This window comes from Manacus candei, unplaced genomic scaffold (assembly GCF_025592945.1).
Source record: "Manacus candei isolate 608988 ecotype Guabito, Panama unplaced genomic scaffold, ASM2559294v1 h1tg000053l, whole genome shotgun sequence".
Taxonomy (NCBI): domain Eukaryota; kingdom Metazoa; phylum Chordata; class Aves; order Passeriformes; family Pipridae; genus Manacus; species Manacus candei.
Genome location: NW_026138101.1, coordinates 4,634,631 through 4,657,713, shown reverse-complemented (window position 1 = coordinate 4,657,713; position 23,083 = coordinate 4,634,631). Strand labels below are relative to the sequence as shown.

The following is a 23,083-nucleotide window of genomic DNA, read 5'->3' as shown; positions in this document are numbered from 1 at the left end:
GCTGCGTGCTGGAATGCTGGGGGTGGTGGTCCCGCCGATGGAAGCCTGCGTCTTGCGGGGGCTGGAGAGAGCGGCACCCCATGGGGCGAGGAGCTGGAGTGGTGAAAGCGCCTTGGGAACACTTCCTAAAAATAGCTGGCTGCCGAAAAATCACCGGCTCTCCCCCCTGCAGCCCACAGCGGGCACCGCGACACCGCTCGATGCGTCCTGCAGGCTCTGGCACGGTCCCTGGGCATCCTGGGCGATGCTGGTGGCCTGGCTTGTCCCCGTGGCACAAGTTGGGCGATGCCATCGTTGGCACATCCACGCCAGCCTGGTGCCCCGTCTCTCCGCACCCCAGCTGCCAAGCACCCTGGCACCGTGCACTTGCTTGCAGGGTTTTATTGGGAACAGTGTGGTGACATGCAGGGGCTTCACTGTCCCAGGGCCGGCTCCTCCCGGCCCGGCACCGGGCGTCTTTGGTCTACGGCAGCTGAGTCTTGTGCATTCCCAACAGTTTGTGCCAGGGCTTGCGGCCGCTCGCTGTCAGTGCCTGTGCCAGTCTGCGGCTCCTCCAGCCCGGCACGGGGCCAGTCCTGCGGCGTGGCACCTGGAGAGGTCACAGCTGTGAGCATGGCGGGACCCTCCGTACCCCGGCGCCTGCTTTAGCATCGTGTCTCACCTTCAGCATCCAAGGACGGTCCGGGCTCACCCTCCATCTCTGAGAGGGACTCGTGCTTGGTCCTGTGCCTGAGCACAGGCGACCGCCGCAGGCGCAGGGGAACGGTGCCCACTGGGGAAACACAACCCAGCCCCATGTTGCAGTGGGGTGCAGCAGCCTGGCTCCTGCCAGAACTGATCTCATTGCCCCCAAGTTCCCCTTGGGCACTTCCCAGTGTGGCTGTGCCATTGTCTATCACCCTGGCACCACAGGCTGCCACCCATCAGCCGGGACAGGGAGCACCACCACCCCTGTGGAATGCCACCACCCACCTCTGCTGGCGTTGGATGCAAGGGGGGTTTGAGGTCCCAGTACAGCCCCAACTTACTTCCCAGCTCTGCCGGGCACTCGGGCTCCCTGAGCTGCTCCTCATGGACGGACAGAGCTCGGCGGCCGGTCCCCCGTGGCGCTGCCAGCCGTGCCATCAGCCGGTTGTCTGGAAAAGGGGAGAGATGCCATTGTGGGGGAGCCTGCAGCACCCCGGATTCCTCACAGCCCCCATCAGCACCCAGTACTGGTTGCTTGGCTCCCCGCTGCCCTCGCTTCCCAAGGGCTCCAAGAACAGGCCAGCAGTGGGATGGGGAACCCCCATGGGCAGCTCATGCATCCATCCCTACCTTCGGTGTTGGGCGGCGCGGGCGGGGTGGGCAGGGGGCTGCCAGCACCCACCTCCCCACCGTGGCTGACCCTCCGCGGCAGCGCCGCCGGCACGTTCCTGCCCAGCCGTGGGAGGCTGCTGCTCCAGCCCTCCCGGCCCCCGGGCTCCAGCAGCCCGCTGGGCTCAGACAGGATGAAGGAGCGCCGGGGCTGGTCGGAGCTGGTGCCCAGTGGCTCAGCAGGCAGCTGCCTCCCCAGGGCTTTCCAGGCTGGCCGGGGCTCGGCGCTGGGCTCCATCACAGCGGCCGGGCTGCGGAAGGGTGCGTCTGTGGGGCAGGCAGGAGGGAGCTGTGAGTGTCCAGAAGTGTAGGCTGGTGCTGGGAACCAGCCTGCAGCCAGCCCAGGGGCTGGGCAATGGGCTGGGTGTCCATCCACCATCACCAGGGATGGGCACCCATGGGTGCAGGGCACCCTCTGGAGGGTAGGACCCTGCCCAGGTGCCTGTGCCCACCAGTCCCTCTTGGCTCCAATCTCCATGCTTGGTGCTAGGAGAGATAACAAAGCCTTCTGCCCTGGGGGATGGTGAGACCCCTCTGGCACCCACTGGTAACCCACCTGTGGACACAGAGTGTGTGCGGGCCTTCAGAGATGGGGGGGAGTCCGCAGAGCTATCCACGATATCCCCTGCAAGCACAAGCCACCAGCAAGTATCAGTGAGCTGGGGCCTGCCCTATGCCACCAGCACCCAGCAAGGGCAGGATGTAGTGGGACCTGCAGCTGGGAGCCCAAGAGGGCCAGCCCATGCCCACCCATGGGTGCCCAGCTGCGTGGGGGTCAGGGTGGGGAGGGTGCAGCCCCTCACCATCTGAGCCGGCTTTCTTGATCTCGCTGTCTTTGTTCTGCAAGGGGAAAGAAACCTTGTAAGGGGGGATGTCAGGGTGGTAGCACCCACAGGGCTGATGGCTGGCAGAGGGCAGGGTGCTGCCAGGCTCTGGGGTGGCTGCAAGGGGTGGGTGCATGCCAGAGAAGGAGGGACAGACAGACAGACACCACACAGCACGTAGGAATCCACATAACAGTCCCCTTGCAGAGGGTTAGGTGACAGGGCAGAGGCCATGAGCAGCAGCAGCACAGAGCTGCCACCCCTCTCATCCCATGGACCACCATCTCCACCCACCCTGGGGGTGCAGGATCCATCCTGAAAATGGAGCCACTCCCCACCTGCAGCTTCTTGCTCTCAGCAGCCGGGCCCTTGGTGACGCCGATGCGGTGAAGCATGACCTGCACACGCTGCTCGAAGGAGCTGGACAGCTCCCCCTCGCTCTTCTCCAGGTGCCTCTTCTGTAGGAGAGACACAGCCCTGCCAGGGACATGGACCCGCCACAGCACCTACAGCACCCACCTGCCTGCCTGGGGAGGACCCAGGTCCCCAACCCCAAGTGTGCCACCGGGAGACGGTGACACGGACATGATCTAGTAGGGACATCCCCACCCATTGCTCCGGTGTCCCTGCATTCCCTGGTGACCCCACCACCAGCATCCGTGGGTGGGAGCAGCACACACTGGGAGAGCCAAACAGCAGTGGTGGCTCAGTGACCGTGACAGTGCTTACCTTGTCATGCCTGACCCCCAGCGCATCCTCGTCCTCCCCGGACAGCAAGATGAGTGACTGGGATTTGCCCTCCCGAGAGTACTTGGGCCGGATCCTTCGGGCAGAGTCGGGGGTCTGGCAGTGCTCAGGCTCTCCCTGGGGCTCAGCAGCGAGTCCCCCCTCCTCTGATTTACTCAGTGGCTTCCCCGCCTCGCCCGCCTTGCTGGGGGCTCGTAAAATGTCACTGAGCATTGAGCGCCTGCTCCTGGGGGCAGCGGGACCACCCTCGGGCTCCTTCTCACACCTCGAGCCCCGGCTGGATTTGGGTTTCTTGAAGGCAAAAAAATTCCCGATTTTCTTCTTGAGGGTGCGGGAGCCGGAGGGAGCCAGAGGGGCTGATCCTGGGCAGGTCTCCGGAGCCGCAGGGCTAGGGAGAGATGAAGCATTGGAAAAGGTGAGCTCCAGGCTGCTGAGGGACAAGGGATCAGCTTTTTCCCCCACCACCACCTCAAATGGATCCAGAGACCCTGGACATCCCACCTGAGATGACAGTATCCTGCCAAGGGCACCCATTCCCAGTGAGGGCTCCCATGGGTGCTGCCTCATTGCCTCCCCAGTGCAGGACAGACCCCATGGCCACATTCTGCACCCTGTGGCTGCTATCTCAGTCCTCCCCCCCCAGCCTTGCCCCGGGCAATGCCCCCGGGTGTGCTGCTTTCCCCAGCATCCCTTTGGCACTGGGACCAGCAGAGTTTGCAGGAGTGGCTGCTGAAATCCCAGGGATGGGTGCGTGACAGAGTGCTGGGCGGGTGAGGGGCCCTGGGATCCCCCCAGGCTTACGGCAGTGCTTCTGTGATGAGCCTCTTGGCAAAGAAGTCCTCCAGCCCCTCGTCCACATGGGTGATGCTCCTGTCCTCGCTGTTCTCACAGGCCACGGGCTGTACCTGTGAGCAACCACGGCTGTGAGCCCAGCGTGGGGCAAAGGTTCCCCAGGCACAAAGAGGTGTCACCCACGCCTGTGCACAAACAAGTGGGTGCCCACACAGGACAGGTGCTGGCACCCTCCATCTCGTACCCAGCATGAAAGCCAGACCACAGTGTTATCAGTTGCATCCCAGCTCTAATCCTGCTGCCTCCCTTGAGCATTGGGAGGCTCCAGCCAGTCCCAGGCTCCTGCCAGCCCCTCACCCCCCTGGGTGCCACGTGTGGGGCTCCTCAGCACAGTGGCTGGGTATGGCACCCATACTTGCTCAGGTACACTTGTGTTACACCTAGGTCAGGTGGTTCTGACCCTCCTGGTTAACACACAGTGGCAAATCCTGCCAAAGCCCTCCTAGAGCTGGGCCAGGCCTCTGACCTGCTGGCTCTGTGGGAGTAGCCTTTAGCAGAGATGCTTCCTCCATTTGAGCTCCAAGGAGGGGACCCCACACTGCTGGTGGGTGATGGAGCAGGTGACCTGCAGGGGCCCCACATCTGTATCCTTCAGATGCTTCAACTACAGCCTTGGAGCATCACCACAGCCTGCATGAAGGCCACTCAGTCCCTCCCCATGGCCAAATGGTCCATGCCATGGCCAAGCCTTCCTCCATGGCACCTTCCTCTCCGTGGCATGTGGCGCCGCATCAGTGGCTTCCTATTGATGAGAGGGAGGCGCTTCCCCACCGGTGACATTTCAATCCATAACGACTTTTCATTACGGCTGGATTGATGCCGTTCAGGAGCCGTTCCAGCCATCTGAGATCTGCTCTCCCTGTCACATCACATCCATCAAAGCCTGTCCTTGCTCAAGCCTTGGCCCACCCTGGGTGCCAGGCGTGCCTGTCCCACTGCAGGGTGATGGTCCCCCGGCCCTGCCTGGCCCTGCCAGCCTCCAGCACCCACCCTGCCTGTGGGACACAGCTCCTGCCTCTCCTCCGGCCCCGCGCCAGCGCTGATCCCACTGCCATCCAAGGGCAAGCATCACCGTGGCCATGCAAGCTGGGGCTTTCTGGCAAGTGAAAGGATCCAGCTGCATCACGGTGGCGTGGGGACAAGGTGATGCCAGCAGGATCCAGCCCCAGGGACAGCGACGGAGCTGGACTTACCACCGACTGCACCCAAAAGTTACTTTTCCTTTGGGAAAGGGGGTGCAAAGGCAGGATCCCCATCCACTCGCCTGTTGGATGGGGGGCAAAGCAAAACCCACCCCGCCACAGCTGGCAGAGCCCCACCAGCATCACTGGGAGCCGTGGTGGCCACCGGTGCTTCAGGGACGATGGGTTTTGGATGAGGGGGAGCAAACTGAGCGCAGGAGGAGGGAGGCAGCCGGAGCCATTGCCGAAAGCATCGCCGGCCCTCTGCACCCAAACTCTGCGGGTTTTTTCATTCCTCCCTGCCTCCTTGCCGGCTCCCACCGCTCAGCAGGAAAGGGGATGGATGATCCCCCTCGCCCCCCGCCCAGCCCCCTTGCCCATCCTTTGGGGCAGCCCCCCTCCGAGGAGGAGGCTCCGGCAGCAGCTGAAATGCAGGATAATAAACCCACCGCGCCTCCTCGCATCTCATTTTCCTGCCTTGCAACAAATACTGACCGCAATAATTCACCCAAGCGGGAAAAAAACCGGGAAAAACAGACCAAACACACACCACCACCCCCCTTGCCAGCCGCGCCCCCCCCTTACATTGGGCTTGCTGGGCGGCTGCTTGTGCCGGCGGTTGGGCCGGGGCCTGGCTTTGGTGCAATGCTCCAGCTTCTCGCCGGCGGTCGGCAGGTCCATAAGGAATCCGGTGGCGGTGGCGGGCTGCGTGGCGGGGAGCGAGCCGCTCGCAGGCTCAGCATCCTTTGTGGAGGCAGGGCGTGCCGGCGGCGCGGCGGGGCTGAGTGACGGCGGCGCCCGGTGAGCTCGGAGCCCGCTGGCGTCTCGACCCGCCGCCGGCTCCAGCTCCGACACACCTACGAGGGGCGAGAGGGTCCTTGTTGACGCCCGGCCTCGGCAGGCCTCCCCATCATCATCATCATCATCATCATCACCGACGCCGTCACCTTCGCCCACGCGCGGAGGGTCAGCGGGGCGCTGGCTCCGCCGCGGGGACGGGAGCGTGGCCGTGCCCGCCGGGAGCGCGCGTGGCGGCTTTGCGGCGCAGCCCGGGATGGATCCTGCCACCGCCGCTGGAGGTTGGCGTGCAGGGAATGCTGGGGGGATGTGGGGAGATGCTCGGGCAGGGACGGAGCAGAGCCCCGCAGCCGAAACCTGCGGCAGGCAGCAGTGGTACGGAACGAGCTCTGCCAGCGCTGGCCCGAGGAGCAGCACCCACAAACACACACGTTTTGCCCTGCAGGCAGCTCCTCACCACCCCCCCGTGTGTTCCCTAGGCTGGGGGTCAGGATGCTGTGGGGCTCAGGGACACCAGGAGTCACCTGGGGACACCGGGGTGCTGGGCACTGGAGTCTGGCACAAGCTCTGCTTTAGCCAAGGCACTGAAAAGCAGAAGTTGCCCATCAGCTGCTCATTGCCTGTGCCTGTGCCCCTCCTGTGCCCTCCTCCTCCCTTTCCTAGGCACACAGGGCTCTAGGGGCAACACCAGGAGCAAGGAGAACCCGTGGACAATGTCTTCTCCCCAGGTTTGTTGGGTGAGTGGATGGGTGGGTGATGCCCATGCCCAGGGTGGTCCCTGGGATGGCTATGGGAGATGACATGGCTTCCACAGTCACAGACAAACCTCCCACCCCTGCCTGGCTACATGAGGAGAGAGCTCAGGGCATTTACCCCACTGCCCAAGGGCACTGAGCCAGCTGACCTCCCCAAACCAGCATAAGAGCAAGGTCAGGGTGAGCTTTCCCCACAGACCCCCACCACAGCACTGGGAGAGGCTCTCCAAAGGGTCCAGCTCCTGCTGCCCACAGCCTGTGACATCACCATGGAGGGTTCTGCCCACCAGCCCCCCAAACAGCTGCTGCAAGCCCCCCGTCCCTGCCGTGCTCCAGCTGAGCCGCAGCAGGGGGACAGTTCCCCAGTGACCTTACTTCTCACACTTGGCGTGGGCCGAATGCTCCTGAAGTGCTTGTTTTTCCTCCGCAGGGCCATCTTGTACTGCAGGGAGACAGGGATGGTGGCGGCTTCGGCGTGGACAAGCTGGCTGTGCTGAGTGGCATCCTGTGGCAGCTGGAGCCAGCCAGGCTTTGCCAGGTGACGGGTGCAATCCCCCCATCACCCCCAGACCCGCAGCACTGCACCCCCTGATCCTGTCCCAACTCCAAAACCCCCCATGACGCTGGATTGAATACTTCCCCATCCAGGACCCTGCAGCACGCTGGATCCCAGAGCAACAACAGCGGGAGAGGGTGCAAACAGCCAGGACCAGCTGGGCCACCACAAGGACAAATTCCCGGTGCCAGCAGCATGGCCTGGCAGGCTAATGGTCCCATTTCCCAGCACTAATTGCCTTAGCACTGCCCTGGGGGGGTGCCGGGGGGTGCCTGAACCCGGAGAGGCTCCGGTGCTAAGCCCGGCATCATCCGGTAAGGCGGATAAAAGGTGGTTATAGCGCGGGCATCACGCGGCAGCGCTGGGTTTGGACCCTACCTCCTCTGCGGCGAGGTCCAGAGGATTCTTGCCCCTCGCCAGCGCGGTGGCATCGTCCTCAGCCGACTCCGGCAGCAGCACCAGGAGGTCGAGCCCCTGCCTGGAGAGGCTCTCTGCCTAAAACCATTAGGAAGCGCTTAAATTATCCCGGGGGCTGAAGCGTGCCCGGCTGCCCTGTGTGCTCCGTGCTGCTCCGCTCCCTACCCACGGCTGGGATTTGTGAGCGGATTTAGGCCTGATTAGCCGGCTGCCAGCCCCAGCACAGCTGCCCCGCGCCTGCCCCAGTGCACGAGTGGCCAGCGCCCGGCTTCACCCCAGCACCCCCCACCACACCACACGGCAGCAGCTCCAGGACTTTGCTCAGGGTGTTAATGTTGCTGTGACCACACCAGGAGAGGATTACCTGGCAGGAAAACCAGCCTGGGTGGAAATTGTCCTGCTTCTCAGACTGCAAATCTGTGGTGATAGTGTTGGCTGGTGCCCGGGCAATGCTGGGGTACCCCTATCCCACATCCCAGCACCACATCCCTATCCCGCAGGTGCTGGTGCCCCTGGCACTCACCAGTTTGCACTGGGCGATGGTCAGGTCTCCCAGCACAGCATCCACGATGCAGTCGGCCGCAGCGGCTGTGATGGACAGCTTGATTTCACTGGGAGCAGAAAGAGTGGTGTCAGGGCCAGCACCCACCCCCTGCAAGCCATGGAGCCAGCCCCCCCCCAGGGAAAGCCTGCTGAGGAGATGGATGCTTGGCTGTGGCACCCAGGATATGCCCTGTGCTGTGGCTCACTGGGTTTGTGCTGCCAGAGCAGGAATGGCAACAGGGGCTGGCTGGGATGGAGGATTCCAAGTGCATTCCCACACTGATGGTTTGGGCTCCCCTCTGCCAGCCACAGGGGTGTGCCTGCAGGCACATCATCCCATGGAGCCCCCCAGCTTCCCAGGGACACATCCAAACTAGACCCAAGCAGGAAGCAAAGCCACGGCTGGGAAAACACAGCAACAGGACCCAGCACATCACCACCAGAATGTAGGGAGAGGGGAAGTTGGTAGGCAACCCCCAAAATCCTCCTCTGGCCCCGTGAGTGAGTGACAGTTGTTGAGCCAGGAGGAAGAACGGCACATCACCCACTTCAGCTTGCTGAAGACATCAGTGACCATCTGGTCCAGGACGGCACTGAGGCTGAGGTGGTCCTGGAGGCAGATCCGCTCCGACATGGCATTGACCAGCTGATCCCTGACCCCGCTCTTCTGCACCACGTCTGGGCACAGGCTGTGCGCCGTGTCCAGCACCGCCTGCATGATCGCCTGCAGTGTGGGGGACAAAGGCGAGTTTTGGTGCCTTTCTGTCTCCATTCACGTGGTTTCCAGGAGGCACCATCTCCCTTATCCTTGGGCCAAGGCTGATGAATATCCCATGCTGCCCATGGATGCCCACCTGGATTTCCCAGCTGCAGGTCTGCGATGCTTCCTCCGTGAGACACTCCAGCTTGTGCTGCAGCTTGCCATTCTGGTATGGGGTGTTTCCTGCCTCATACAGGAGGGGTAGGATCTGCCATGGGAAGAGAGATGGTATGGATCATCCCACGCCACTTCATCTTCGCTTCCCATCCTTCCATGCTCAGCCAGCAGCTGTGACTGTGCCATGGAAGAGCATCACCTGCATCATCTGGGCAGACCTAGAGACTTGGTTTTGCTGGGCCAGGGTGGGGCATCCTAGTCCCTCAGAGTCCCTGTCCCCTCCAGATGGACCCTCAACTGCTGCCCACCCCCCACTGACCCTCCCTCCCCTCCTGCACACCACTGCACTGCTGCCTGCATCAGCAGAGATGGTGTCCCATCCCTTTCACCCCCTTTCCAACAACAGCACTGTCCTCTTAAGTTCTATGCCCACCAGATTAAGTACCTAAGGGGGTGCTGAGAGAGTTGGGAAAAAGGGAAAAGAGATGGTTTGAAGAGAAGTAGAGGAGGAGGAGGAAAAGGTGCAATGGGGAGAGAGAAACAGGACCAAGAGAATCAAACCAGATCTGACAGTGCCAGGAGCTGCCCAGCCAGCATGGTGGATTTCATCGTGGGCTGATGGAGCACTCTCATCACCAGGGTGGGATGAGGGTGTCCCAGGAAAGACAACCCCTCAGGGATGCAGGGAGGTTTCTCACCAGTGTGGGCATCTCTGGGTTGCAGGTCGTGCCCAAAGCTGGAGCAGTCACCTCTCCAAAGGAGGGGCGTGCGAGCATGGGATGCAAGAGAGGGTGCACTTGTAACCTCTGCTTCCCCTGGGGTGTGCCTTTGGGGCGAGGGGACTGAGAGCATTTTGACCCTTGCTCTAGAAGGGAATTCAGAAATCCTCAGCTGTTTTCTAACGTCTGCAGATGCTCGGTGACGTGCATCTGTTGCATCGACATTCTGGCGTTCCCTGACTGCTGGTTAATGGTGTCATTAACTGATCAATGCCCCGCTTCGATCCCGAGCTGGTGCCGGGCGAGCCGAGGGGGTTTCCCGCGCGGGGCACTCACGCTGACGGAGAGGTTGGCGTTCCTGATGGCCTCCTCCGCACACAGGACGTCCGCCTGCACCTCCCTGCCCGGGCAGGTGCTGAGGATGTCGACGTGCTTCTGCACGCTCAGGCAGATCTCATTCACCATCTGGAGCACAGAGAGGCTGCGTCATGTGCCGGCGCCAGAGCAGCACTGCCAGTTCCCTTCCCTGCCGTGGTGCTCCCGGAGAAAAGGCTGCTCGGTGGGGGCACTGGCAGGCTACAGCCCCCCAGAGCAACCCTGCCTAATAACCAGGGGTGCCACACGGCAGGGACTCGCTTGCAAGAGTGCACAGATTGCTGGGAACACGCTGTATGGGGTAGTGTAGCAGCAAGTTATCTCAGCATTGCATATGCATGAAATGCATGGATGAAAACAGGAGGGTTCCTTGGAGATCTGCTTTCTGCCCAGCCCCATTCCCATCATAGAACTGTGGAATGATTTGGGTTGGAAGGGATCTTAAAGGCCATTTAGTTCCAACCCCCCTGCCATGGACAGGTACACCTTCCACTAGGCCAGGTTGCTCCAAGCCCCATCCAGCCTGGCCTTAAACACTTGCAGGGATGGGGCATCTCCCACCCCTCTGGGCAACCTGTTCCATCCCTCCAATCTGCTCTGCCCTCCACTCAGGAAAGGTGAAAAGGGGGTTGTGCTGCTTGCAAGAGCTCACTAGCAAGCCAGGGCCATTTGGGGCAGGGGAGAGCAGCCCCATGCAGCAACTGGGCCATCAAACCTGTTCAGAAGAGGTGGTGAGGATGCCCTGCTGCAGCCGGAAGGTCTGGGCCGGCAGCGTCTGCCGCAGCTGGTTCCTGGTCAGGCAGGACTGGAGCTGCAGAGGCAAGGGGCCATGAGCAGTGTGGGTGGCACCCAGCCCTGCACCCCTCAGCCCACATCCCCTCACCTTGTGCACGGCCTGCTCCGTCCTCTCGGGGTTGCTGCGATACGCCTGCGCCACGTCGCTCATCGGCAGCGGCATCGACTTGAGGGTGTAGTTCCTGTGAGGCAGCGTGGAGAGAGCAGGTGCTGCTGGACTCAGCGCTCATCCCCACCCTTCATGTCCCCACAGACATGACACAGGTCCAGAGCCCACCCAATGGCAGCCTGGACATTGTCCCAGGGTCCAGCCCTGTAGATAGGGATGGCCAAACTCTGGTCGTCAGTAAACCCTGACGGGGAGGCAGCGACCGCCTGCCCAGGCTCTCCATGCACCCCTCTTTCTTCAGACCTCCAGGGAACCTGCACAGCCAAGCACCAGACCCGAAGGTGGGTGTGCTCAGCAGGTGTCCTCAGCAGGAGGAGAGGGGCATCACATCAGCACCACCAGCAGATCCCCCTGCCCTCGCTGGGGGCTCCGTGGGTGACACGAGGCTGTGCTGGTTGCTCAGGGAGACCCTGAGGTTGAAGGTGCCATCACGAAACAGTGGCAGGTTGGTTTGCTGGCTGCAAGGCCAGAGCTGCAGACCAACTCCCTCGGGACGTGTATGCAACTGTGTGATTACAGCTCCAAGGGGACGAGAGGCCCTGGGGACAGTGATATCCTGGTGACAGGGGCTCTTTTGCATGGCAGTAGCAAGCCAGGAGGACCAAGAAGCTCCTTCCTTACCTCTCCAAAGCTTGAGCCACCTCCAGGAGCCCGTGGGCAGTTGTGTTGTTCCTGTCCCAAACCACGGTCCTGCACAGAGAAGGACATGGGTGAGCCCTGCTGCACCCACACAGCCTTGAGGGGGGTGCCAGCAACAGCGAGCCCAAGGATCAGAAAACCTGAAAGTGGGGTTAAAAATCTGAACTTAAACTTTCAAAATCCAAAGTGGGACTTTGCAAGGAGCTGTAAATTAGGCAGGAGGGAGTGAAAGGTTGGGAGGACACAGTCAGGTGCCATCCTGCTGGCAGGGGCAGATATCCCCCAGAGGAACAGCTCTGGCCATGACACCCTTCCCTGTCCCCTGCAGACACCCCTGCCTTGGTTTTGTGGGCACAATGTGGTCAAAAAATGGCATTTTAGGAACCGATAGCAGAGTGTGTGGGAGGGCAGTGACTGCAAAGGTCTGTCTGCAGCACAATGGGCTGTGCAGTAGCCTGGTAAAGAGCTGGCAAGCGCTGGGGCAGGGACTGAGCTGCTCTCTTGGCCCTCACATGTTCCCTGCCAGCAGTTCTAGTGGCTGCCACAAGCACAACATATGGCCACAGCATCTGACAGTGTGCCAGGAATTGTCCAGGACCACATCCATGGTCACCAGGAACCATGACAAGCCTCCTCTGATGGCACCAGCATCCTGCCCAGGACTGCTCGGCACAGGGCAGCCACAGGGTGACATAGACCTGCTGCTACCTGAGCTTGGTGTTGATCTGCAGGGCCTTGGCGAGCATCTTGGCCCCCGTGTCCCCCATGGCATTGCCACTGATGTCCAGAGCTGTGAGGCTGGTGTTGCTGCCCAGGGCGCTCAGCAGCACGTTGGTTCCCAGTTTGAGGCGCGATTCAGCCACGGACAGAGACTGGAGAGGCTAGAAAGGGGACAAGGAGGGGAGAGGTGGCCAGGGCACGTGTCAGGGCACACGTCACCCTCGCAGACACAGCCTCCATCCCTGTCCAGAAGCCTCGGGGCTGGGGTTGCTTTTGGAGACACCAAGTGATGCTGCACCCCAAGAAACAGGAGGGCAATGGGTGCATAGGCAACAGCCTGGATTTAGCTCAGATGCCTGCCAGGCAGTGGGGAGAAAAGAGGGATTTTTTTTGGAATGCTGGGCTGCATCCAGGTTACACCAAGTGTCTCCTCCATGCCTTTAGCCAGACTCAGGCTCCAGCTTTCCCAGATGAACAGGAACAGCTCCCACTTCTCTGTCTGAGCATCTGCTTCAGACCGAGGAAAATAAAAGCAGAAAGGTTTGAATGGCAGTGGGAGGGAGGAAGGTTTGCTCCCAGCCTGTGCTGGGAGGGATCTGGATGGCACCCTGGCATGGAGGCTGCACAGTGGTGGCAGAGGGTGACCAGGAGCACAGATGGGATGGTTGGGGTGGCTGAAGGCAAGTTGGACTTACACAGTCCTCCTCCTGGGTGAGCTGGACGATGCGGTGCAGGACATCCAACAGTCCTTCCCTGCAGGAGAGGTGGGGGGTTACATGTGCATCCCCGGGGCCACAGAGGCAGCTGGCAGAGCTCCATCCTCCCTCCCACTCTTGCCTGACACTACAATCCATCCCTGGGACTGCACCAGTTGCTGGCAATTGTTCCCCCACAGCCCCTGGTTCCATGTTGGGCTGGAGCAGCCAGGATGGGCAGGCAATTCCTACCAGCCCCTGGGCTTTCGATGGGGAGACAGAGTGGAGGGGGTGCACAGTGCCAGGATGGCTCCCAACCTGGGTGCTGCAGCTTTTCACCTACTTGGATTTGATGTTGAAGTTCTTCCCCAGAGAGACGTGCCTAACAGACTTGCTTCTGCCAATGGAGAGCACCAGTGTCACCATGTCAGGGTCAAAGCCTGCAAGAGATGGGAGACGCCCACCAGGATGCTCCAAGCAGTCCACAGAGGTGCCATCAAGGTGGTCCCTCACAGGAGACCTGCAGACCCACCAAGCTGCCACCACAGGATGGTGGAGAGATGCTCAGGGAGCTCCTGAGCACCTTTCTCCCTTCCAGGCTCCCTCAAGGAGACTGAAGACCTGTGCACAGCCAGAGTCCCTGAGGAGTGAGGATTCCCAGGGAAGGAGCACCCTCTCTGGGCACTCCTGCTATTTGGGGTGCCAGTGCTGTTCTGAGCCATGGGAGCACTCATGGAGCTGTAGGTGGCACTTACTTTCTGCCATTGCCCAGAGATGTGCCCTCCATCACCCACCCACCACCCTGGGCAGCATGGGGGGACTTCTCACACCTTTCAGGCAGCTGCCTGCACTCCCATCCTCATAGATCACCCAGGGAAATCTGGTGAGATCCAGGAGATGGAGGAGATCTTCTCCCAGGCTGGGAAAAAGCAACCTACCATTGTCAGACAAGTCCAGGCTGCTGATGGAGCTGGCATCAGGGATGAGATCCTGGATGACCTGGGCCCCTGCTGATCTCAGCTTGGAAGAAACAGCAAGACATCAGTACAAGGGGAGGCACCAAGCCCTGCAAATGGGATCCTGCCATGGGGAAGGTCAGACAGGGCACAGACCTCCCCTGACTGCTGCAATGGGACCCTCTGGCTGGGCTGCTGGCCCCTCACCTCACAGCTGCTAAGATCCAGGTGCAGGTCACTGATGTGGCTGTTGTCTGCCAGCCCTTGCAGCAACGCCCTGGAAAAGTCACCAAAGCCCCCATGGGTGCAAGAAATGAGGGCAGCAGCACATGCTGTGGGGCACCCCCAAGGGTCCAGGCAGTGGGAGTGGGGTGCTGGAGAAAACATCCTTCCCAGAGCTCTGCCTCCCACAGCCCCATCCACCCATCCTCCCCACCAGCCCTCAGTGAGGTCCCCCCTGGATTATGCTCATTCCAAATCCCTGGGTGGATTCACAGCCCAACCTCACCTCACGACGTCTGCAGGCAGCTTGGTACCTGCCAGGGAGACGTGCCTGAGGGCACAGGCCTGGCTGAAAAACTCCTTGACGTCAGGGGAGATGGTTTTCACCCTCCTGAAAAGGATGGGCACAACGTGGTATCACCTGTCACCCAGCACCAGCCACCTGCCCGGGTACCACTCTCCCCTCACGCCATCCCGGGGCCTTACCTGTGGGAGTACACGTTTTTGGAGAGATCCAGGTGGATGAGGCTGTTGTGGCACCCGTGGACCAGGGCTCCAAAGAGCTGCCAGGGTGGGGAGGCAGGTTGTGTGGAGGAGGACCCAGAGGTGCTGCAGCCCCTCACACGGCCCAGGGGTGGAGGGGGACTGAGGGCAGGGTCTCACTGCCAGGAACCCCTCGGTGGGTACTCACAGCATCCAAAGGGCAGTCCGTGCCAGCCAGGCTGAGGTGGGACAGAGAGTGGCACTGGCGGAGGAGGCTCTGCAGGCTCTGTGGGCAGAGGGGGCTCAGCAGCTCTGCCCAGGACCCTGATCCCCCCCACTCAGCAGCCCTGAAATCCCAGCTCCAGCCTATCTCCTCCCTCCTGCTGAGCCCAAGGGTGAGTCCTGCACAGAGGGACCCGCTCACTCATGGGATACATCCTTGCTCCAGGTGGCATCTCCCACCTTCCCACAGGGAGATGCAGAGGGATGTCCCCAGGGCTTCCCCAGCTGCTCCTGGGCAGTCAGGGGGCTGTCTCAGCCGTGACATTCCCATCCCTGGGGTGCTGGAAGGCTGGGCACAGACCCCAAGACACCAAAGCCATCCAAACCATGCTGGGGACAGATCCCAGGCAGTGTCACCCCATCACATCGTGGGTACTCACGCTGATGTCATCCCCAGCCAGGGTGCCAGGGTTTCCAGACAGGTCCAGGTGCCGGAGGGAGAATCCAATGGCTTTGTTATCTGCAAGGGCCTTGCACAGTGTGCTCATCCCTGCTCGAATAGAGGGGGAGAGATGGATGGCCACAGGTTCCCTGCACTGGGGAGAGCCGTGGAGCAGAGGAAGGGGCATTACCCTCCAGCTGGGGCAGCAGGACATCACATCCATGAAGATGCCCTTTCCAGGGTGTCCATGTGGCCCCTCCAGCCACCCCTTTTTTGCTGGGTTGGCCTGAGAGCTGCCGTGCTCAGCCTCCCAAGGGCACCTGGGCTGTACCTTTGGCTGTGAGCATTGTCCTGGCCAAGCTGAGACTCTGCAGACCCTTGGAACTCTTCTCCAGGTGCCGGCTGAAGGCAGCAATTCCTGATGAAAGAGCAGAGAGCCCTGAATTGCTGTGCCAGCACAGAAGGGTGTCCATCTCACCCTGAGCTACAGCCCCCAGGACAAAGGGCAGCTGCTGGTGGGATCCGGAGCTGAACATCAATTTTCATGGGTGAAAACTCATCCCAGCCCAGAATTTGGGTACCTCTGTCTTCCAGCTGGTTGCCAGAGAGGTTGATGGTGTGCAGGACAGAGTCGGGATGGCTGCTGAGTGCCTGGGCCATCCTCTGCACAAAGTCACTGTGGGGAGAAGGGTCACCCATCTGAGCAAGGTTTGGACACTTCCAAGAGACACAGCCACCAACCCCGTAGCCTTATGGGGACAAGCCACCAGGTCCTGCCTGTGTGGCAGGGCTGGCTCCATCTGAGAAGCCAAGAAGATCTCCGAGGGCGGGTGGAGTTCACTGGCCTTCCAGGCTGTGGGGGCCTCTGCTCCCAGTGTGCTTCACACTGTGGAGGGCAGGGAGCCACCAACACCCCCCTGGCACATGGCTTCACGGACCCCCCTGCTCCATGCCCTGAGGGAAGCACCACCAGGCTGCCAAGACCCTGCTCATCACTGCCTTGCAGCCCCTTCACTTACGCTTTCAACCCGCTGTTTTCCAGCACCAGCTCCTCCAGCGTCACCGATTTGCTGAGCATGTAGAGCAGCTGCTCCGAAATCTCCTGATTCTGGCAGGGGAGAAGAAAACCTCTCTGGAAACCTGGCCACCTCTGCTGGTCCCAGCACCGCAGCACCAGCACTCACCAGCTTGAAGTCCTTGCAGGAGAGCTTGGTGAACCAGAGGTTGAAGGACAAGGCAGCGACACTCAGCGCCACATCTCTGCAGGGTGACAGGGATGAGGGAGTCAGGGTCGGGATGAGACAAGGGTGGTCCCAACTGGGTGCCCCAAAGCGCCCAACCATGAGGTTCCCCAGGACACCCAACCCTGGGATGCCCCAAGACACTCAAACTCAAGGTGCCCCAACACAGCGTTCAACAGAGCAGGATTGGTCCATGAGTTTAAAGCAACCCACAAACACAGCTTATCTTTCCCAGATTATTCCCCTGGGCAAAATAAAATTACTCAAACTATTTGCATGCTTCTATCTAAACCCCTGGGTTTCAAATTCTTTTTAATTCTGGGCTCTCATGTGAAGACACCACAGGTTTTGCTCAAGTGGAAACAAGTTTCTTTTTTACTTCCCCGTCCAGAGAAATCTCTAAAAATGTCTCCTTTTTGGCCAGCTGAACACAGATCCTCTGTTCCCCAAAACACTCAGCCCAGAACTCTGATTTGCTGCAGCCTCACCCCAGAGCAGAGCCCTTGTTCCATCTTTCTTGGGATGGAGACACGGCTGAGCCCTACAGGGACAACTCCAGGTACAGCCTGAGCTCACAGCCCGCTATCAGGTTATTATAAGGTGACAATAAGGTGACAATAAGGTTATAACAGAAGTTTGGGGTGGCTGGTAGGGAGCAGTGCCAAGTTTCAGGGAGGCAAGTGGCACCAGCTGCTTTGCATAGTGAAACACCTGACAGCCACGAGCTGCCAGAAGCCACTGTGACGTTGGGTTTCCACCCCTGTAAGCAGCTCACACAGGCTGATTTAAGAGTTAAAAATGAACAGAGAGGCTGCCTGGGCTCTGGGTTGTTGCCCCGTGGGACAGGGCTCGTGGTGTTTGGTGTGGGGGAGCATCAGGCTGCAGATGTGGTGTCTCTGGAGGGTGTAAAGTGACAAATACATCTAACACGAGCAGAGGAGCGTGTTGGGGCACCCCTGACAGCGACAGGGAGGATGAGGATGAGGGCTGGTGTGGCACAGGGCACCACAGGCAGCACAGTTGGGGGACTCACCGGCTCTCCAGGTGGCTGAAGTCCAGCAGGTTGAACTCCCGGCAGTCCTGGCTGTGGTAAATGTTGTCCACGTCCTTCCCAGAAAGACGGACACATGGATGAGGCTCAGCACCTGATCCTGGGGATGGCTCAGGTGCCCAGCGCTGCTGGAGGGAGCTGAGCCCTTGGGAACCCTCTTCTGGGGAGCCCCTTGCCTAAACTCCAAGCTCAGAACCTCCCCTGGTGCTCTGGGTGGCAGGGAACATGTCCCAGCTTGGCAGGACAGATTGGTGTGTCTTGGAGCAATTTTGCAGGGATTGTCCAGAAGAAGGAATGCACCCCGGGCTGGTGGGAGTGAGGGTGTGGGAAGAGGTGGGAGGGGATCAGTGTTCCAGAGGGAGAGGGGTCTTGTTATAGCTGGCTCCCAGCAGGGAGCTCCTCTACTACAGACATTCAGCAAGGTCCCAGATTTTCAGGGATTCTCTTTAGATCACAGTCTGGGAAAGAACCTGGTCCAAGGCATCTGACCCCCACCTGCACTTTGATTCCAGCCCACCAAGGAGCAGGGGGCACTGAAGCCAGGCAAAGCTGCAGTTCCCATCTCGGATACCCCTGGGATGTCTCTGGTCCCTGGGATGTCCCAGCCCCACACCCAAGCCAGGCAAAGCTGTGGTTCCCAGCTCTGGCACGTCCCAGCCCCAGCAGCCCCACGAGGCTGCTGTCTGGAGTGGAGGCACCCACAAACATCCTGCTTCCCTGCCCACCAGGTGACACTGCCACTGCCTCCAGCCCCGGGATGGACCAGCTCACCCACTGGATCTCCTCGCGGAAGGCAAAGCCGTTGTAGTCACACAGGGCAGCGTAGGTCTCCGAAAACCCCCCTGCAAAGAGAAGGCAGTCTTGGGGGCAGGCCTTCCCATGGGAACATGGAGGAGACCTTTGGGGAGGGCAGGAAACAAGAGAGGGATGGCAGGGACTCAGAAGGATGGTGAGGGCTCCCCCCTCCCTCCTCAAAGGGGCCAGAGATCTCCTGTCAGCCCAAAAGCGATCGGCCAGCTCGGGGGGCTATGGCTTGCTTTGCTTGATCCATGAGGATACCAGGCAAGGCACATTGCTATGGTGATAACAGAGGTATCCTGCTCCAAACCAGGCTACAGGAAAAGCTCTGCAGCTATGCTGTGTGAAGTGAGAGGAAGCATCCACAGCTGCAGGTCCTCACAGGTGGATACTGAACATCCTTTCTTCACAGCTGTCCTGCTGCTTCTGGGGGAACTACAACCCGTCAAACCTGCTCCTGCCCCAGGGGATGGGGTGGGCTGGTGGAGAGCAGACCCCACTAGCAGGGCTCCATCTGTCTGAAGGCACCATGGTGCCCTGCCAGCAGAGGTGGGGGCTGTCAGCAGAGCTGGTGTTGGTGGATGCAGGGCTGGGATGGTCCCCAGGCTGCTCCAACCCTCCTGGTCCTGCCTGGAGGAGGTTACAGCAGGACTTACCACAGGGCCCAGGGCTGCTCTGCAGCATTTCCTCCAGCGAGTCCAGGATCTGCTGGATCCTCTCATACAGGCTGGGGGGGGAGTTCTTGAGCAGTGTCCTGGGGAAGGATCAGAGGGATGTGTGGTGGTGGGCCAGGAGAAGAGAGTCTCCACCACTTTATGCTTAGCTGTAACCTTGTGCATAGGGTGGCCAGAAATATTCGGCCAGGAAGCAGGGTCTGGCCTTTTTCCATGTTGCTCCTGCTAAAACACACTATTGTGCACCCATCCTACGTTTGGGACCTTCTAGTTGAAGGTGTCCCTGCCCATGGCAGCAGGGTTGGAACGAGATGATCTTCCAACCCCGACCATACCAGAATTCTATGATCTGGGACTTTTCTGAGCCACCCCTGAGGAGCAGAAGACCCTTACCCAAGGGATGAGTCTGGAAAGACCTTCTTAAGTGACATGGTGACATGGATAACAACTTGCTCCAAATCATCCAAGGACATGAACCGGAAGGCGTAAGATGCTGCATCTGTTTCTATGACAACCTGCGGGGTCCAAAGGATGAGAGATGCCTGAGCAAGCTGGCAGCACAGAGTGTCCCCAAGCCCCCAGACACGACGGTGACAGCCATCAGCTCCTCGGTGCCAACCCAGCCAGAGCACCATGAGCACAGGGAAGGCCGTGAGCACCAGGAATTCAGGATAAAATACATTCAACAGACTGTAACGTGCAAGAATAAGGCATAAACCTCGCCAGAATTCACGCTAAGCTGATGCAGAGGCAGCCCAAGGCAGTGGGGTGAGAACAGCCTTGCCTCTGCCTGCAGCAGCCGCAGCTGAAGGATGGAGGTTTCCTCCCTGAATTTATCTAATCGGGTTTTGAGGCTTTTTTAGCTTTTGGTTCCTACCAGGAAAAAGAAAAAAATCCCATGGCAACACTCTCCCTGATTTAATTACACGCTGATTGAGGCGTGGGAGCAAGATGACAATTATCCACCGGCATCGGGCGAGGACGGCGCTTCCGCCGGTGCCCGGGGCTGTGGAGGCAGGAGAGCGTGGGTCTGCCTGCACATTAACAACCTCTGGGCTCTCCATAACACAGTCAGATGTCTCACCCCCCTCCACCCTGAGGTTTCAACCCCCAGCACCCCTCAGTCTCTGCCCAGGTCCTTTAGTTCTCTCCTGGGGCTCAGCCTCACAGCCTCCCGAGCTGCAGAAACCCTGTTTAGAGGCTGAGCCCACTGTCACTGGTGATGCTTTAACAAGCAGAAGCCAGGCAGGAGGTTAAAAAGGACCAGACAGGAGGTTAACAAGGACCCACAGCCCTGTCTCAGCCAAAACATCCAAGCCAAGGCATCCCATTCCTCTCTTCCATGGTTCCCACTGCCGCATCTGCCCTATGTGCCTGCCTCTCTCTAAGAGGATTAACTGGGTTTAAAACACCGTCCTGCTAAATTTGTCTTCACCTTGGTAAGTCAGCAGCCATTTGTCACCTTGTCCCTGCTGAGCATGGCCAGGTGCTGTCTGCAGCTGCTGGAGGGGAAGAGGTGTAGGCACCTACCCAGCACCCCTGGGTGCCTCCCTGCACCTCCAGCCCAAGGGTGAGTCCCCCAGTGAGGCCATAAGAGGATTTATTTTCAGGTGGAAAAGAGATAAATAACCTGTGGAGCTCTCAGGGATCATCACTGGTTACCCTCAACACGCAACGAGGAACCAGAAGGCCCCCAGACCCTGTGGTGGGCTCGAGATCAGAGTTTCCCATGGGGGAAGGAGGGCACAAGTTTGGGGGAGTGCCTGGGCTGGTTTTGCCCTGGGTGTTGGGGTCACTCACCACACTGGGCTCTTGGACTGTCATCTCCCTCACCTCCAGGAAGCTGAAGCTGCTGTGAACCTGTGGGTGAGAAGAGCAGGATCAGCCCCAGCGCTGATGGAGAAGGGGGACCCAAGGGTGCCCCCCAGCTCCCACCCTTCCCCACGCCTCAAATAGTGCCTGGCCATGCCCCCAGCCCCTGAACCAGCCCCCTCCCCTTCACCCTCTGCTCATCCTGCTCCTGAGGGTTTCCCAGGCCCAGCAGCCCAGGTGACCCACCCCAGTGCCCCAAGGCCCCCCAGGCACCTCAGGGCTGTACCAGGCACAGGGTCCCCACACTCACCCTCACCGGCAGCATCACCGGCAGCACGTACGCTCGCCAGGGCGTCAGCACCTAGGCAGGGGGACACTGGTGTGACAAGGGACAGTGGTGACCCGGGAGCCACCCCTGTCCCTCACTGCAGCCATGAAACAGCTGCCTGTGGAAACCAGGAAAGCAGGAACCAGTCCAGACTCTGCACGTACCAAGATGAAGTCGTCATACTTGGACTTCACCTGCAGCTGGACACTCAGCACCAGGAGCACCTTCTTCGTCCCCAGGAAGGTGGTGATGCCCTCTGAAAAGACCAACATCCACGTGAAATGAGGTGGCTGAAGTCACCTTGGCTCTCTTCCACACGCCCTGCTGCCCCTGGGGACACTGTCCCTGCATACCCACCCGAATATACTCCTCTCCATCCACGCCAGTCACACTGGTTGCTCTCATCTAAACCACACACGTCACCAGCTGCGGGTCTCATTTGCTACTCGAATGATGCACCCTCTTCCCCATCACCTGCCACAGCCTTGGCTGAGCACAGGGCTTTGGGGTCATTGGTTCACCCTGCCCGTGCTGCCTCGCTCACTGGGAGCTGGCACTGAGTGACAAGAGGGCCCTGATTTCTCTCATTTCCTTCCCAGATTTACCACTGGGGAGCAAATGGGCACCCAATTCCTTCCTCCCCATGGAGCAGCCAGGGTAGTCACATGTACCAACCTCCCCATGTCCACAGACCAGTCTCTCCCATGGTCACTGGACCAGTGTGGGCGTTGCTCCTGCCTTGAGCAACCTGTCCTGATTCCTGCCTCCCATGGGGAGAAACAGGACCAGAACCACAGTTACCCATTGCCATGTGAAGCAAACCAAGCTTCCACAACACCACCAAGCCCTGTGGTGCAGTGGCTTGAGCCCCCACAGCCCCACCCTGGTAGAGCCAGGACCTGAGGCTGCAGAGACACTGTGACCCAGCTCCTTCCCACCCCACTTCAAGCCTCAGTGGGGCTGATGAGGCTGAAGGACCCCAAGATCTCTGTTGTCTTTTGCTTTTCAATCAGATGAGAGAAGTCTGGGAGCAGTGGCACTTCACACACCCCCAGTGCTGGGCTGCAGGCTGTGCCTCCCTGGGGAGCTGCCAGGGACCCCTAACTGGCTGGGAGAATCCAAGCCCATGGGAGTGAGCAGCACCAAGCTGTACCTACAAATTAGGCAGCCTGAGCCATGCAGAACCCCATCCTTGAGGAGACAGGTTATCTGGGGATGCTTTTGGTCCAAACTGAATCCTCAGGCATATGAGTTTTGGGGACAAGAGCAGCCCCCAGACACCTCTTGGACCCCCCTGAATCTCAGCTGCTGCTGCTGAGGAACCTGAAAGTGGCTCTGCCAACCCCAGCACGGCAAACTGGGGCTGAGCAGGCCCCGTACGGGCGCCTTCCATGTGGCAGCGATGCCCCGGCAGCGCGGCGGCGGGCGATGCTTACCTTGCAGCTCAGCAGGGATGCCTCCGGGGGACGCAGCCATGGTTGGGACCGCGGGGTCACCTGCCGGGGGATGCCGGTGTCAGGGCAGCATCCTTGGGCGCCGCGGGAAAGGCGCCCCGCTGGGAGGAAGCGCTGAGGTTACCAACCGGCAGCGCCGCAGCCTCGGTGCCTCCTCCCCCTCCCGGTGCCTCTTCCTGCCCCGTCAGGCGAGATTTACCGCCTGAGCAAGAGAAGCGAAATGAAAGCGACGGTGCCCACGGCCCACCGGCCCCGCCGGGAGGAGGGGGCATCACTACCCAGCGCCCTTCTCCCCCTGCATGGCATCCCCGGCCAGAGCCTCCCAGCCCGAAGCAGGAGCATCTCTCCCATAGTTCCAGCCTTCCAGGGTTGAGGATCCATG

At 60.3% G+C, this 23,083-nt stretch overlaps 1 protein-coding gene across 1 annotated transcript; it reads right to left on the bottom strand.

Moving 5' to 3' along the window:
• Positions 1 to 15: 15 nt before the first annotated feature.
• CARMIL2 (capping protein regulator and myosin 1 linker 2) lies at positions 16 to 22,788 on the bottom strand. The gene is made up of 40 exons (XM_051801834.1): positions 22,684 to 22,788; positions 21,412 to 21,503; positions 21,230 to 21,280; positions 20,908 to 20,967; positions 19,501 to 19,649; positions 19,090 to 19,187; positions 18,407 to 18,477; positions 17,618 to 17,691; positions 16,528 to 16,603; positions 16,363 to 16,451; positions 15,925 to 16,019; positions 15,675 to 15,761; positions 15,342 to 15,451; positions 14,888 to 14,965; positions 14,683 to 14,759; positions 14,483 to 14,587; positions 14,182 to 14,251; positions 13,957 to 14,038; positions 13,362 to 13,458; positions 13,019 to 13,076; positions 12,312 to 12,484; positions 11,586 to 11,654; positions 10,884 to 10,977; positions 10,716 to 10,811; positions 9,962 to 10,090; positions 8,884 to 8,997; positions 8,578 to 8,753; positions 8,010 to 8,097; positions 7,448 to 7,564; positions 6,889 to 6,955; positions 5,546 to 5,817; positions 3,729 to 3,832; positions 2,910 to 3,315; positions 2,519 to 2,638; positions 2,160 to 2,196; positions 1,913 to 1,981; positions 1,318 to 1,704; positions 1,029 to 1,136; positions 662 to 772; positions 16 to 589 (listed from the first exon to the last, which is right to left on the bottom strand). Exons 1-40 carry the CDS (start codon positions 22,721 to 22,723, stop codon positions 414 to 416), a joined length of 4,572 nt encoding a protein of 1,523 aa, XP_051657794.1. The 5' UTR covers positions 22,724 to 22,788; the 3' UTR covers positions 16 to 413.
• Positions 22,789 to 23,083: the final 295 nt, after the last annotated feature.